The 14096-nt window shown below is 35.2% G+C and overlaps 1 protein-coding gene across 2 annotated transcripts in view; it reads right to left on the bottom strand.

The window, feature by feature from the left end:
• Nucleotides 1–14096, bottom strand: part of SEPTIN7 (septin 7) — a 110191-nt gene that overhangs the window by 37552 nt on the left and 58543 nt on the right. For both annotated transcript variants that reach the window (XM_059171552.1, XM_059171551.1), the window contains one exon: nucleotides 7979–8085. In XM_059171552.1, coding sequence (XP_059027535.1) covers nucleotides 7979–8085 — 107 coding nt within the window. The remainder of the gene's footprint in view (nucleotides 1–7978; nucleotides 8086–14096) is intronic.

Genomic DNA, 14096 nt, shown 5'->3' with positions numbered 1-14096 from the left:
AAATGAAGACAAGAGCATCCCCAATTTGTCTAAAGCAACAGCCCCAATTTGTCTGAAGCAACAGTCTTTCCTTCTGTTCAGTGGAATAGGTCCCTTTCTTCCTAAGGCTAATTTCTTAATCTATATAATCTAATTATTCCATATTGGAGTCATATTGACAAGAGTTTAGACTATTTATCCTTTATTTTCAACCTCTTGTCTCTTCAGGGATTAATTCCCCATATGATATAAACATTCTTAGGTCTTTTTTGGAAATAAAAACCAAACGACTGCCTCAGTACCCTACACTCAACCTCTAGGTATTCACTTTCATCCCTTCCTTCATAGCCATCCCATCATCAGTGCCTCATTTACTACTCACTTCCCAACCAGCACCATATTGCCCTTCATTCCTACTACACTAAAATCTGCCAAGGTAATCTATAGCACCTTACAGCAGCACATTCTCATTAAATCATATTTGTTTGCTATATCCTTCATTTGATTGGCTTAAGAACTTTGATTATGGAGGCACCTGGGTGGCTCAGTGGGTTAAAGCTGTCGTCCCAAAACTTGGCATAAGATAAGCATTCAGGGGCACCTGGGTGGCTCAGTGGGTTAAAGTCTCTGCTTTCGGCTCAGATCATGATCCCAGGGTCCTGGGATCAAGTCCCATATTGGGCTCTCTGCTTCAGCAGGGAGCCTGCTTCCCCCTCTGTCTCTCTGCCTGCCTCTTTGCCTACTTGTGATTTCTGTCTGTCAAATAAATAAACAAACAAACAAACAAATAAATAAATAAAGCATTTAAATGTCTGTTCTATGAATAGCTCAAAAAACTATCAATATTGGACCAATATCAACAAGAGAGTTTCCCAACTGGGCTTTACAAAAAGGTCTCAAGGATTCTATAAAACATTATCTTAGGGAGAGGATTCTTTGCTTTCACCTTTCTTCACGTCCAAAATTTCTATACCCACTTAATCTGTAATAGTGATCTGAAGAACTTCATAAACCAAGAAAAAAAGTTTTAAAGAGGACCAATATAAGGCTGCAAACTAAGAACTTTAAAAAAAAAGAAAAAGGGGCACCTGGGTGGCTCAGTGGGTTAAAGCCTCTGCTTTCGGCTCAGGTCATGATCCCAGGATCCTGGGATCGAACTCCACATCGGGCTCTCTGCTCAGCAGGGAGCCTGCTTCCCTTCCTCTCTCTCTGCCTGCCTCTCTGCCTACTTGTGATCTCTGTCTGTCAAATAAATAAATAAAATCTTTAAAAATAAATAAATAAATAAATAAATAAATAAAAGGGAAAAAAAGAAAAAAACTAACACTCTTGGGGTGCCTGCATGTCTCAGCTGGTTGAGTGTCTGACTCTGGATTTCAGCACAGGTCCTGAGATCAAGCCCTACACTGGACTCTGTGCTCAGCAGGGAGTTTGCTGGAGATTCTTTCTCTCCCTCTTCCTTTGTCCCTCCCCACTCCCATTCTCACACACTGTCTCTCTCTCTCAAATATCTTTAAAAAAATCTAACACACTAATTTCACAAAAGAAACTGAAGCAATTTAGTCTCAAAATAAAGGACAGTTTTTTCCTTGGAGACAGTTGGCAACCTTTCACAGACTTGAAATAGGATTCAAAAATTTTCAAATATACCAAAATTATAAAATTTGCTACTATATAATATTTTTCTTAAAACTTTGTTAATCTGAAGATCTATTTTTGAGAGTGGAACAAGTATTCAATGCTTTCTATCACTTCATTTTAATTAGTCTATTAAAAAATACATGAATAAAAACAGAAGTTAAATTTCATTCAATGTGAAATATTCTGCAAGAATGAAGGATAAACAGTACCCTCTCTAACTTCTTCCCATAGAGACAGGATAAAACCAGTTTGGATCAGCTAGAAACACTGCAAAGCAGTAGTTCTCAAAATGTATCCTGACTGGCAGATGCATAATCTGTGAACTTGGTAGAAACATGAATTCTTTGGGCCCTCCTTCAAACCCATTAAATAGCAAACTCTGAGGGGAGGTGGACTCAGCAATCTGTTTTAGCAGGCCTTCCAAATGACTGATGTACACCCAAGTGTGAGAACCACAGGTACCAAGAACTCTAGGACTAGAGTGTTGGCTCACATTTTGAGCTGCCGCATTCAGAGTCCTGAGGCCCAAGACAGGACACTGGGAATTAATCACAAAAGATTTCTATTTAATACTGAAAATTCCATTCAAATCAGAACCACTTATACACGAGAAGTTCAGAACTATCTCTCTATTAGTGTAAGCACCTTTTCTTTCCTTCCAAGATTGCAAATGTGGAAGAATTCCTTACGATACCAGTTTTTTATAAATAAATAATGCTCAGGGAGGAGATTATGAGATCACAGTCTTTATTAAAATCTCACTCCCTACCTTGCTACATCACAGCATTTTTCTTTTCTTTAATTTTTTTTTTTTTTTTTGACAGTTGGAAGTGTTCCAGAAAGCCTTCAGGTGAGAAACTGCAGACATATGCCTTTTGAAACTCGGGATTTTATGTTTCTCTTGGTCTGCCATGTCTGGGCTGAGATGTAATACTTCTGACCACCCTCCACAAAGAATTTATGAGCTTCCAAGAGGAGATTATCTTCTAGATTACTGAGCTTGGTGAAGAGCCAGTCAACTGTGAAAGAAAACTACCCTCTATTCTCTAAATAAATGGAATGACTCAGAACATGTTATGTTCTCTCCTGGATAAGTAAGAAAGAGAGTACACAGGATCTTCAACTTGTTTCCAGTATATGAAGGAATACCACCCAGAGTACTTCTCTGGGATTCTAGTCATTATCAACCCATTTCTCAGATGTTATAGATCTTAACTTTTGGTAAAAAGAAAAGATTTAAGAGTGATACACAGGCCTTTGTCATAAAAATCTTAGTAGAGATACTGTCAAGCCCTAATTACTCCTTTGTTTTCAAAAAAGGAAGACTTGGAAGATATTCACAAAAAGAGAACACTATTGAAATGGTACCTTAAAAGAAGGTTAAGTGAGTTAGACAGGATTATTTGGGAGACAAGTAAACGTAAAAACAATCCTGAGAGCCTCTTCCATATTCCTTAACAGATGCTAGCCTAAGAGAAATTATCTTCAGTGTCTGAAATATAAGGGACAATTATCTAGACAAGGAACTTTTCCAAATCAAAGAGAAAAAGACAGGAAACATTAAGATGATCAAAACACTTCAAGGAAATCTGAATAGTTAATGAGTATAAAAGACATGTTCAACCTCATAAGAATCAAAGAAATTTAACTGAAACAATAAAATACCTTTACTTAATGTGTCACAGATGTAAAACAGAAACAAGTGTTCAGAACCACCAAAAGAATGTATAAAAATATTCATATTGTTAAAAATTGAAAGCCTAAGTGCTTATCTACAGAATATAATTTATGATATAATCAAATACTGAAATACTACACAACAATGAAAAATGACTATAACTATACAGTACAAATACCACAGACATAATCTTCAGTGAAAGAAATCAGACACAAAAGAGTATATATCTAAATGAAGTTCAAGAAAGACAAAATTAATTTATTGAGACAGAAGTCAGAAATCTATTTATATCTGAAGTTGGGTATAATACTGACTTAGGGGAGGCAAAAGGAAACTTTCCAGGGTGTTAGAAATGTACATTATATTAATTTGGGTGGTAATTACCTAAATATATGAACATGTATACAAAAGTTCATCAAGCTTTATGCTAAAATCTATGCCCTTTTGGTATAAAGCTACATATTCATTTAAAAATTATATTAAGAAAATTTTGCTCAAAAAAAATAGAAATAGATCAATAAAACTTTTTAAAAAGCTGACTCTGGCCTTGTTCTGAGACTATGAAAGAAGACTCACTGCTTTGTTAAAAAAGTTTGAGATGGTGGCCAAGGATCATGTCAGAGAGGTAAATTAGGTGGTTATTCTAATAATCTAGGCAGAGAGATGATGGAACCCTACATATGAGAGGTATAATAAAGAATTCTGGATATAACTGTGAAAGTAGAGATAACAGGATTTGTTGATGGCTACATATGGACTGAAAGAGAAAAAAGGAGTTAAGGATGGCTCCAAGTTTTTTGGTCTGAGCAACTGGTTTAGTAGACAGTACCATATAGTCTATCAGTATTTTTAATAAATTTGTTTGGCAAATTTATTTTTGGGGAAAAAAAAAAAAATTTATTTTTGGCATAAGGACTTTTAGGGGACATATTTTTGTTGAGCTGACCTAGAATGAATTCTTAATATGAATCTTATTCCTTATAAATACTTATCTTTTGGTATTCATATTTCTTTTCTGAAAGGCAAAATTATAAAAGCATGCTCACTGTATAAAATTGAGAAGACAGGAAAAATATTCAGTCTCACAATATGAAGAATCGTTGATGACAATATGATAATGAATTCTATTTAATATCCTTTTTATAATATGTAGACCATGACAGGATACACACAGTTGTAACTACATTACAAGCAATCTCTCATTTGAGCAAATACTTTGCTACAGAGTATGAAAGATTCAATTTCTTTATGTCAAATTCCTGAAATTGCAAGCACTGGTACTTTCATGTGTTCAGACACTGGTTTAAAAAAAAAAAAAAAAAAAATCACTGCATGGATGAATCAAGAAAGCTTGAGTATTGTTCTTTTGTCTTTATTAAGCAAAGTAAAATAAAACATGGAAAGGTACAAAATCTTCATGAGTTAATTGGCTTCCATCATTTACCCAGCAGTAGTTTATTGGAATTTCAAGCTTAGTATTTAAAGGGAAGTCCTTACCCTTGAGTCCAGACTGCAAATTTAAACCTAACAAGCAACAGCAAACATCATGCATGTACTATTTGAGATTTAAAAAGTAAAACAAACAAAAAATCCCTTCCTGAAACTATCCCTTACTAGCTAGAGTCAGATGACTGGCTCTTTACTGCTTACAGAGGCATTTAAAATATATATATATTTTTTATTTATTCATTCATTTGACAGAGAGAGAGAGTGAGAGAAACATAGCAAGAGGGAACACAAGTAGCCGGAGTGGGAGAGGGAGAGGGAGAAGCAGGCTTCCTGCCAAGCAGGGAGCCCAAAGCCGATGTGGAACTCGATCCTAGGACCCTGGGATCATGACTTGCCCGGAGGCAGACGCTTAATGACTGAGCCATTCAGGCACCCCGGTGATAGAGGCATTTTTTATGTTATTTTAACAATTTTCACAGGACTTCACTGATCAAATCGTTTTGTCTTCATTTTGTCTTAACTGCCTAGTTGGGAAACTCTTTCTATATAAGATTTTTAAAGGAAAAGGTTTAAAAAAGAAAGAAAACCAAAAAGCTGTCGGATGAAACATTATTAAATAGGGAGATTGTAGTAAAGGAAAGCTAATCCACCTATTAAGAACTGGTTAACCTATGAAACTAGCGTGTATTAAATATCAACAGTATAGAGAAAGCATAATTTGACAGAAAACACACCAAACCAGACTGCTTAGATTTATATCCAATCCTGTCACTCTTTTTTTTTTAAGATTATTTATTTATTTATTTATTCATTCATTCAAGAGAGAAAGAGAGAGAGCACAAGACGTGAGAGGGTTAGAGGGAGAAGCAGACTCCCCACTGAGCAGGGAGCCCGATATGGGAGTCAATTCCAGGATCCCAGGATCATGACCTGAGCTGAAGACAGTTGCTTAACCAACTGAGCCACCCAGGCGCCCCAGTTCTGTCACTCTTAACTATGTGATCTCAGGAATATGACCATGTCCCTACCTCAGTTTCCACCCATGTAAAATGGCGGTAATAATACCACTTACCTCATAAAGTTGCTGTTAAGAATTAAGTAAGTTAATGCACATAAACTGCTTAGAATAATACCTGGAAGATACTAATGACTTACTAATGCAAGCCTGGCATTAACACCATATGCCAGAGCTACAAAGAGGACTCAGCAGTAATTACCAAGAACACTACTGGCAAGTACATGACCACTAAGATCTAATATATTTTAGAATAAATATTCTTTTTTTAAAGATTTTATTTATTTGAAAGAGAGAGCATGAGTGGGATGAAGGGCCGAGGGAGAAGCAGACTTCCCACTGAGCAGGGAGCCCAATGCAGGACTTTATCCTGGGACTCCAGGATCATGACTGAGCTGAAGGTAGACGCTTAACCAACTAGGTCACCCAGGTGCCCCTAAAATAAATATTCTTGAACTTAGGAATCTGCACTGTGTGGTTTCTTTAACATTTCTACATACATAGTTTACTTATCTTGAATTTAAATACCTAAATTAAAAAATTAGAACTTCCTCCTCTTGTTTAGGGTTAAAATATACAACACTGGGGGCACCTGGGTGGCTGAGTGGGTTAAAGCTTCTGCCTTTGGCTCGGGTCTTGATCTCAGGGTCCTGGGATCGAGCCCCGCATTGGGCTCTCTGCTCAGCAAGGAGCCTCCTCCCCCTCTCTCTCTGCCTGCCTCTCTGCCTACTTGTGATCTCTGTCAAATAAATAAATAAAATCTTTTAAAAAACATATATACAACACTGATCACAAAATAAATAAGCAAGGTAGTGTCAAGTTTATCGAATACAATTTTGCAAGTAATTTGAAATTTCAAACTCTATGAAGGATACAAAAAAATTTCCTAAAAGAGAAAAACTTCAAAAAAAGAAACAAAATATCCACTTGACAGAATTACTTCTTAAGACTCTAATTACTAAACTGCATCTTGCAGTTTGATATGTATGAGTTTCTGCCCAGGATTTCCCGAGTGTCCTTCTACCCTGTGCACTAGAATAATCACTACCAATCCTTCAAATCCACCTCCAGCCTGAATAAAGCCTGTTCCAATGAGAACTATTCACCCCCCTCCTCTCTGCTTATGGGCTATATATTACTACTGTACCGTTCCACTAACAATTTTTTTTCAATTAACAGTTTAAAGGAGTACTGAAACAAAAATGTAATGTGAACCACATAAGTAATTTAAAACTTTTCAGTAGCCACTTTAAAATATTATCTCTGGAAAGTGTAATCAATATAAAAAAATTAGTAATAAGATACTTTGTATTTGTTACATATTAAATTGTCAAAATCTGGGATGTATTTTATACTTGCATAACATCTCCATTTGGACTCTCCATATTTTAAGAGCTCAACAGGCACATGTGACTACTGGCTACTGTACTGAACAGTAGAGATCTGGAGCCTAGAGTATTCTGTCACATGAAGTATGGTCTAACGGTCAACAGCATCAACGTCACCTAAAATTTTTAGAAATGCAGAATTTCAACCCATCTCAGACTAAATTAACCTAAAACAGGAACTCAATTTAACAAGTTGATCTAAATACACATTACAGACTGAGAACTACTTAATTAGACTACACATAGCTTAGGAGCCTTAAAATTCCAATTGCCATTCATCTATCACATAGGACTATGCCACTGAGTAATACAGAGCACTGTATTTAAGTAATAATGGCTTTTCTGCAAATCAAGCTTTTTCTACTCTATCCATTAGCACATTCTCCAACAGTGGAAATACATCTATACTACCCAAATACATCCATACTACCCTTGCCGCATATGTCTACTGAGCACTTGAAATATGACCGGTGTAACTGAGAAACTAAACTTTAAATTTTATTTGCTTTTAACTTACTCAAACTTAACAGCTAAATATGGCAAGCAGCTACCATGTTGGACAGCCTAACTCTAGGGGTATTATTTAGTACTTCACAGTATAATCTATAGGAGGGTCCTAGGCACAAATTTAATAGAAGGTTCTAGCCAAGATAATTCCTCTAAATTCACCTTCTCTTTTTAATCATCAATCAGGTTTACCATTTTATATTGGATGAGGCCAAATATAAAACCTACCTTTAGGGAAGCATAATAAAAGTTATAGCATGTATTTTGTCTGTGGTAACATTACCCCAGCTTATCATCAATGAACAATACAAATGTACATACCTGTACTGTCTTTTTTATTCTATGGGATGGACCTGGATACTCTGGAGAATACAAATCTGTGAGGAATAATGAGTTGATTAATGTTGACTTCCCGAGTCCAGATTCACCTAAAAGAAAAGGGGGAGGAAAAATTTGTTAAAGTTGGCTACTTTATCAACCTTAAATATTCAACCATTACCGTAACCAAACTTGCTTTATTTAAGTAATTCTTGATGGAACAAAGAAGTGACATTAGAAAACATACTATAAAGACTCCCTGTTAGAATAAGTTCTTTGTCCTCATTTTCTTATAAGATTAGAGTCATGCTTTCAAGGAATCTTTTTAGCTTTGTAATCCTACAATCTGCGCCCCTTAAAAGTAATGCATCTAATACAACAGTCTCCATTTTTAATAGTAATGTATTCCTAGAGACCAAAGTTAGCTATGAAAGAAACACCCAAGTTTGGAAAATGTAATTGCTACTTCAGTGAAATAAAACATAAAAAAAAAATTAGGTATAAACATTTATTATAGGCAATAATTAATGAATGACCCCCCCAAAAAGAAATCATACAACTATAAAAAGCAGAAATCTGCTGATGAAAGAAAAATTAATCAAAATGCATCTCAGTATAAAACTGAATCACAAAAAAAGTACTTCCAATTTATCCATCACCTTAATTATAAAGGGTACCTTTCCATAAACCAAATCCCAAAAAAAGTCATAGGTAATTACTTTTTAGAGTGCTCCTGACTGAGGTAAGAGGTAGGAATGGAAGAAGGCAAAAAACAATTTCTGCTCAGATTCACATACTCTTCTTTAACTCTTTATGTCAAGTTTAATACAACATATAATATATAAATTATATATAAATATATAATTTTTACCAAAACATAAATAGCTTCGAGATCTACATAATACAAGACTAAATAAATTAAAAATCAAACTGCAATTATCAATTAATATAGCACAATTAAAGAATCTAGTTATTGTTAATAGTTCGGCTGGTTTAAAAGACACCTATAGCCTAAATAACTGATATCACAATATCAGCATTACTATTTCTGTCCAGGTTAAGTTCTTTCTTTTTATACTGGCTCCCAAGAAAGTTAAGATCTATACTAGGTTGTCAGGGCTTACCCCTTTGAATGAGGGGATGTCACTTTTTTCTGAATGTAAAAATTCCAGAAATTTCTAAGACCAAGGAAAATACAGATTTTTGATACCTACTTCTTTCTCAACTCTTATATACTGAATAAAAGAATAAAGACTACAATAAAACCCAAGCCTGTAGGGGATAATCAGAAATATCTAGGCCTTACAGACGCCACTGTCCTATTGCTACTCACTATCTAGCCACAGTCAACCCCATCATGTTTTTCTTTTTTTCTTTTATTTTTTTTTTAAAGATTTTATTTATTTACTTGAGAGAGAGACAGTGAGAGAGAGCATGAACGAGGAGAAGGTCAGAGAGAGAAGCAGACTCCCCATGGAGCTGGGAGCCCGATGCGGGACTCGATCCCGGGACTCCAGGATCATGACCTGAGCCGAAGGCAGTCGTCCAACCGAGCCACCCAGGCGTCCCAACCCCATCATGTTTTTCAACATTGCTATGGGCTGCATCTCCTCCAGGCTGTTTGCAGACAAAGTTTCAAAGACATCAGACAATGGATCTTGGAATACAGCATCAAGAACTAATAATGTACTGTCTGGTGACTAATATAATAAAAAATAAGAAGAGGAAGAATTACACACCATACACACACAAACACAACAAGAACTTTCATGGCCTGAGCACTGGAGAGAAAGGACTTGGTTCTAAAGGTCCCTGCTTTCGCAGATTATTTCAGGATTTATGCCAGGGTGGTGACTTCACATGCCTAAGCACTGGCAGGAAGTCCATCTACAGGGAGAAATCTGATGACAAGAATTTCATCCTGAAGCACAGGGTTTAGCGTCTTGTCCACGGCAAATGCTGGAACCAACACAAACACTTCCCAGTTTTTCATCCACACTGCCAACACCAAGTGGCTGAATGGCAAGCATGTAGTCTTTGACCAGGTGAAAAAGGGCATGACTACTGCGGAAGCCACAGAGTGCTTTGGGTCCAGGAATGGCAAGATGAGTGAGAAGATCACCACTGCTGACTTGGACAACTCTAATAAATATGACTTGTGTTTTATTTAAAACAAAAAAAGAGAAGAAAAATATCTATAATATTTTCATTTAGAAGCATAAATGAAAAATTTGCATACCTGTAAAAATATTTTGGGCTGCCAAATGTAAAAGTATACTAAATTCAAAAATTAATACTGCACTGACTAAAAGTATGTTTAGAGACCTTATTTTAATTAACTTTAAAAACAATTTTTCTTTTTTTTGGTAGTACAGGGTAGAAGAACAAGAGAAAGCAGGGTAAAATGAAAGGCATGACATGTCAAAGGGGGAAAAAAGCCTGAAAGGCAACACACCAAAATGTTAATAGTGGTTACTACAGAGTAGAATTGGAGATAAGATTTTTTTTTTTCTTAGCTTTCCACATTTCTGTGTGCTCTAAATTTCCTTCACTAACTTAATTTTTTATAATTTTAAAAGCATTCTTGAGTGACATCAGCAAAATGACAGACTTAAGAACTTCCAAGCCCTCATAGAAACATCAAAAACAACTAGAGACTGGCTGCATTAACTTTATAGGAGCTCTGGAAAAAGTCAAAGCTTTACAGCAACCAAACAAATGCCTAGTTAAGAAAGTACCGTGAACAACAAAGTTCAGGTCATTTTCATTTTCTCTTGCTCTATTCTCTATATGGGTATGTCTGGGACTCAAGGGATTTAGCAGCCCTCAAATCAGATGGAATAGAGCTGACTTTTCTTAAAATATTCTAACCTCTCCAGGGTCTGCCAGAAGGACTGGTCTGTGTTGTCTAATTGGGATTTTAGGTGGAGGAAGCACTCGATACCATGGTAAAAGCTGAAGGCAGACTATAAATCCATGGATGCCTGGAGCAGAAAATTATGGATGGGTATAATAAAGTATATACCTGATCCTAGAGAATTTAGGCTCATGCTTCTCCTATTAAAGATTAAGACTATTTGCTTTTTGTTCTTGAGCAATTCTCGTTTTGGGAACAATGGTTAAGACTGTTTAACTTTAAACAGCATGTATCTTATACTATTATAAAATGTCAAAATACTGTCTGCTTTTTTATACTCACTAAAAAAATCAGAAAACACCTAACTATACTTTCACTTACGATTTTTCCCCCCAGGGAATTTTTTTCTCTATCTTCATTTAAACTCCTGTCATTCACTACATGAAGTAATAGCTTGCATACTCTGAACTAAAACTTAGGTCTGGTCAATTTTTAACATGTCAGGGAGGAGATATCTAAATTAGTTAACTTCCATCCACTCCTAGACAACTCACATTAAAACTGAAGCTTTAAGATTCAATTCATATGTGATGCCCCTGAATGTTGGTTATAACAACAAAAGATAGCTTATTTTGCTTACAATCAAGGTGAACATTTCAGGAAACTTCACCAACAGTCTCAGAGGTTTAAAAAATGTCAGAGTAAATTATTGGTGAGTTATACAGACAGAAGTAGGTAACCTTCAAATTAAAATAAAATAAATATCCTATCTGACAACTTATTCTGTACATTTTATATTCCTTTAGACTGATCTAGAATATAAACCGTAACTACAGTAACTGGGTGATCTCTATAGAAGTAAACACAACAAAAACTAAGTATCATTTGGCCAAGAAAAAGAATTTCAGAATCCAGTTTAACTTGGCTCACATTTCTCTACCTCTCATCTTCCACATTTATGCAAGTAGTTGTTTCTAAGTTATTTAGACTTATTCTGAACTGTTCTCGGCAAAGTACAATTTTTTTCATGAACTGCTCAATTTCTTTAATTCAGAGATACACATTTCCTTCATCAATGTTTCTAAAAATGAACATCTCTCATAGTCGAAATGTGTATTTACTATACTAATTTTTCAGCATCTTTTTATTTTTTCATCATAAGTGTATTCTTTAATCCCCATATCCTATTTCCTTCATCCCCCCACCTACCTCCCCTCTTGCCATCAGTTTGTTCTCTATAGCTAATGGTCTATTTCTTGATTTGCCTTTTTTCCCCTTTGCTGATTTGTTTTTTAAATCCCACATGTGAGTGAGATCATATGATAGGTCTTTCTCTGACTGACTCATTTCACTTAGCATTATACTTTCGAGCTCTAGCCATGTTGTTGCAAATGGCAGGGCTTCATTCCTTTTAATGGCTGAATAATATTTCATTATATATAAACATGTAATTGTATAATAATATATAATGGAATATTAGAATATGAAGAATGGTGTGTACACACACACACACACACACTTCATTCTTCTCTATCCATTCATCTATTGATGGATATACTTGGGCTACTTTCATAGTTAATAACACCACTATAAACATAAGGGTACATGTACATGTATTCTTTTGAATTACTAGTTTTGTAATTTTGGGGTAAACATCCAGTGTGTGATTACTGAATCAGAGTAATTCTATTTTTAACTTTCTGAGGAACGTCTATACTGTTTTCGCAGTGGCAGCACCACTCTGCATTCCTACAACAGTGCATGAGGATTCCTCTTTCTCCACATCTTCACCAACAGTTGTTTCTTGTGTTTTTGATTTTACCCATTCTGATAGGTGTGAAGTAGTGATATCTCATTGTGGTTTTAACTTATGTCATTTACAAATATCTTCTCCCAAATATCTTCTTTGCCTTTTAGTTTTATTGATTGTTTCCTTTGCTGTTCAGAAACTTTTTATTTTGATGTAGTCCCAATAGTTTATTTTTGCTTTTGCTTCCCTTGCCTCAGGAGACATACCTAGGAAAATGTTGCTATGACCAGTATCACAGATTCTTGCCTGTGCTCTCTTAAGGATTTGTATGGCTTCAGGTCTCACATTTAGGTCTTTAAACCATTTTGAGTTTATATTTGTGTATAGAGAAAGAAAGTGATCCAGTTTCATTCTTTTGCATGTTGCAGTTTTCCCAACATAATTTGTTGAAGAGACTTTTTCCCATTGTATATTCATGCCCCCTTTTTGAAGACTGATTGACCATATAACTGTGGGCTTATCTCTGGGCTTTCTGTTCTATTCCACTGAACTACGTGTCTATTTTTATGACAGTACCATATGGTTTTAATTACTACCATTCTGTAATATATCTTGAAATCTGGACTTATAATACCTCCAGTTTTATTTTTTCTTTTTCAAGACATGTCACGTCACTATTTGAGGTTTTTTGTGGTTCCACACAAATTTTAGGATTTTTTTATTCTAGTTCTATGAAAAATGCTATTGGTATTTTGATAGGGATTGCATTAAAATTTATAGACCGCTTTGGGCAGTACAGACATTTTAACCATATTTATTCTTCCAACCCATAAATGAAATGTCTTTCCACTTATTTGTATTATCTTGAATTTCTTTCATCAGTGTTTTCTAGTTTCTAGATACTTAACAACTAACTCTTTGGTTAAGTTTTTTCCTAGATATTTTATTATTTTTGCTGCTATTATAAATGGGACTGTTTTAATTTCACTTTCAGTTGTTCCATTATTAGTGTATAGCAATGCAAAAGATTTCTGTACAATGATTTTGTATCCTGTGACATAAGTGAATTCATTTATCAGGTCTAGTTTTGAGGGTTTTATTGTACTATTTCTTACGTCCCCCAAATCAAATCTGATTATATATCTCATAGATCATATCCTGGAATCAAGGAAGTAAGAAGATCAAAATACTTCTGTCAAACTCAAACTTAATTAAAGAGCCCAATCAAAGGAAAGAGACCTTAATATTTTTCCCTAAAGTTCAGAATTTGACATTTAATTTTTAGAATGAGTTACTCTGTACTAAGATGATTTCTATTTCTTTCTAATTCACAGGACTGCAATGGAACAGAAGATTTTAACCATAAAGAAGGTAACTAAGACCATCTCCCACCAACTCTAACTCATGAGGTGAAGGAACAAAGTTCCCCCAAAGAAAGTTACAAACTGTAGGAGAAAAGGTTCTTCAAGATCCCAGTTTCATTCAGGGAAAGGAGGTAGACGGAATGTACTAAG

The sequence above is a fragment of the Mustela lutreola genome, chromosome 4, assembly GCF_030435805.1.
Source record: "Mustela lutreola isolate mMusLut2 chromosome 4, mMusLut2.pri, whole genome shotgun sequence".
Lineage (NCBI taxonomy): Eukaryota > Metazoa > Chordata > Mammalia > Carnivora > Mustelidae > Mustela > Mustela lutreola.
The sequence above is the reverse complement of the archived record's forward strand: the minus strand, read 5'-3'. Positions and strand labels throughout refer to the sequence as shown.